The following is a 1159-nucleotide window of genomic DNA, read 5'->3' as shown; positions in this document are numbered from 1 at the left end:
TGTATCACATAGTTTCACAACGATTGAGAAAGCGAGATCGTGTGACAACGCCATTATCGCGGAAGGGAGGTGGAAGAATAGGATGCATGGTGGGATAATAAGAGATCATCGTTAGGTCATTGCTATTTTTTAACTATGATGTTTAATAAGATATCTTGATGATTAATAAAAAATAAATTGTTTTGCTCCACATACTAGGGGGAAATTATGCACGTTATGATATCTTTGATTTGTTTAGAGTTTTCATATGTAAGTTGTAAATTATATTTGTACATTAAGAAATGAAATTTGAAAACCCGTGGCAACGCACGGGCAAATGTCCTAGTACATATATAAAAAAGGAATGTTGATGCAAATGGGTGAAGGAAAAAATCATTGATGCCAGCTTTACTAGTTAAGTTGTGATCTTCCACTAATGAGCCATGTCATAGACTAAATTGATGCGGGTTTGTAGATTCTATTGGGTTCATCTGAACCCAGTTCTATACCAGCTAACATACATCTGTCATCTCAAGTTGGCGCCCAATATATATACGCGAGGCGTTGCCTAGTTAGCCATTGCGATCGTTGAGTTGCTGTCTCCATGGCTTTGCTCGCTTTCTTCGCTGCGTCCGTGTTAGCAGCCACGGCAGTTCTTGTCGCCGGTCAGGAAGGTACATTTTCCACTTGAAGTTCATCGCTTGTAGTAGAACTGTATACATACAGCACTGAAACGCGTGTTAATATTTCGTCATCAAGAATAGAAACTATGTACCAGCTTTGGATCGATATAATCGCTGATTTTTTTTTTTTTTGATTCTGGTTGTGTAAATATGTGGTCAATCAGGTTTTCTGAGCATCGACTGCGGTCTGGACGCCCAATTCAGCGGCCGTCGGGACACCTATACAAACATCCTCTATGTCTCCGACAGTCCGTACGTCGACGGCGGGGAGAACCACAAGATTGCCGCCGATCAAATGAGCAATACTGGTTACGACCCCTCCCTGCAGACGCTGAGGAGCTTCCCGTCCGGCGTGCGGAATTGCTACACGATCCCCACCGAGAGCGGCGCCAAATACCTTGTCCGGATGGAGTTCATGTACGGGAACTACGACGGCCAGAACAGCTCGTCGGTGCAGTTCGACATCCACCTCGGCACCAACTTCTGGGATGCGGTCA

General features: G+C 44.1%; 1 protein-coding gene across 1 annotated transcript in view; it reads left to right on the top strand.

Annotated features, from left to right (window-relative positions):
* The first annotated feature begins 583 nt into the window (after window positions 1-583).
* Window positions 584-1159, top strand: part of LOC124656295 (probable leucine-rich repeat receptor-like protein kinase At2g28990) — an 8429-nt gene continuing 7853 nt past the window's right edge. Inside the window, exons 1-2 of the mRNA XM_047195068.1 lie at window positions 584-653; window positions 827-1155. Of these exons, the coding sequence (XP_047051024.1) occupies window positions 584-653; window positions 827-1155 (399 nt within the window). The remainder of the gene's footprint in view (window positions 654-826; window positions 1156-1159) is intronic.

This window comes from Lolium rigidum, chromosome 5 (assembly GCF_022539505.1).
Source record: "Lolium rigidum isolate FL_2022 chromosome 5, APGP_CSIRO_Lrig_0.1, whole genome shotgun sequence".
Taxonomy (NCBI): domain Eukaryota; kingdom Viridiplantae; phylum Streptophyta; class Magnoliopsida; order Poales; family Poaceae; genus Lolium; species Lolium rigidum.
The sequence above is the reverse complement of the archived record's forward strand: the minus strand, read 5'-3'. Positions and strand labels throughout refer to the sequence as shown.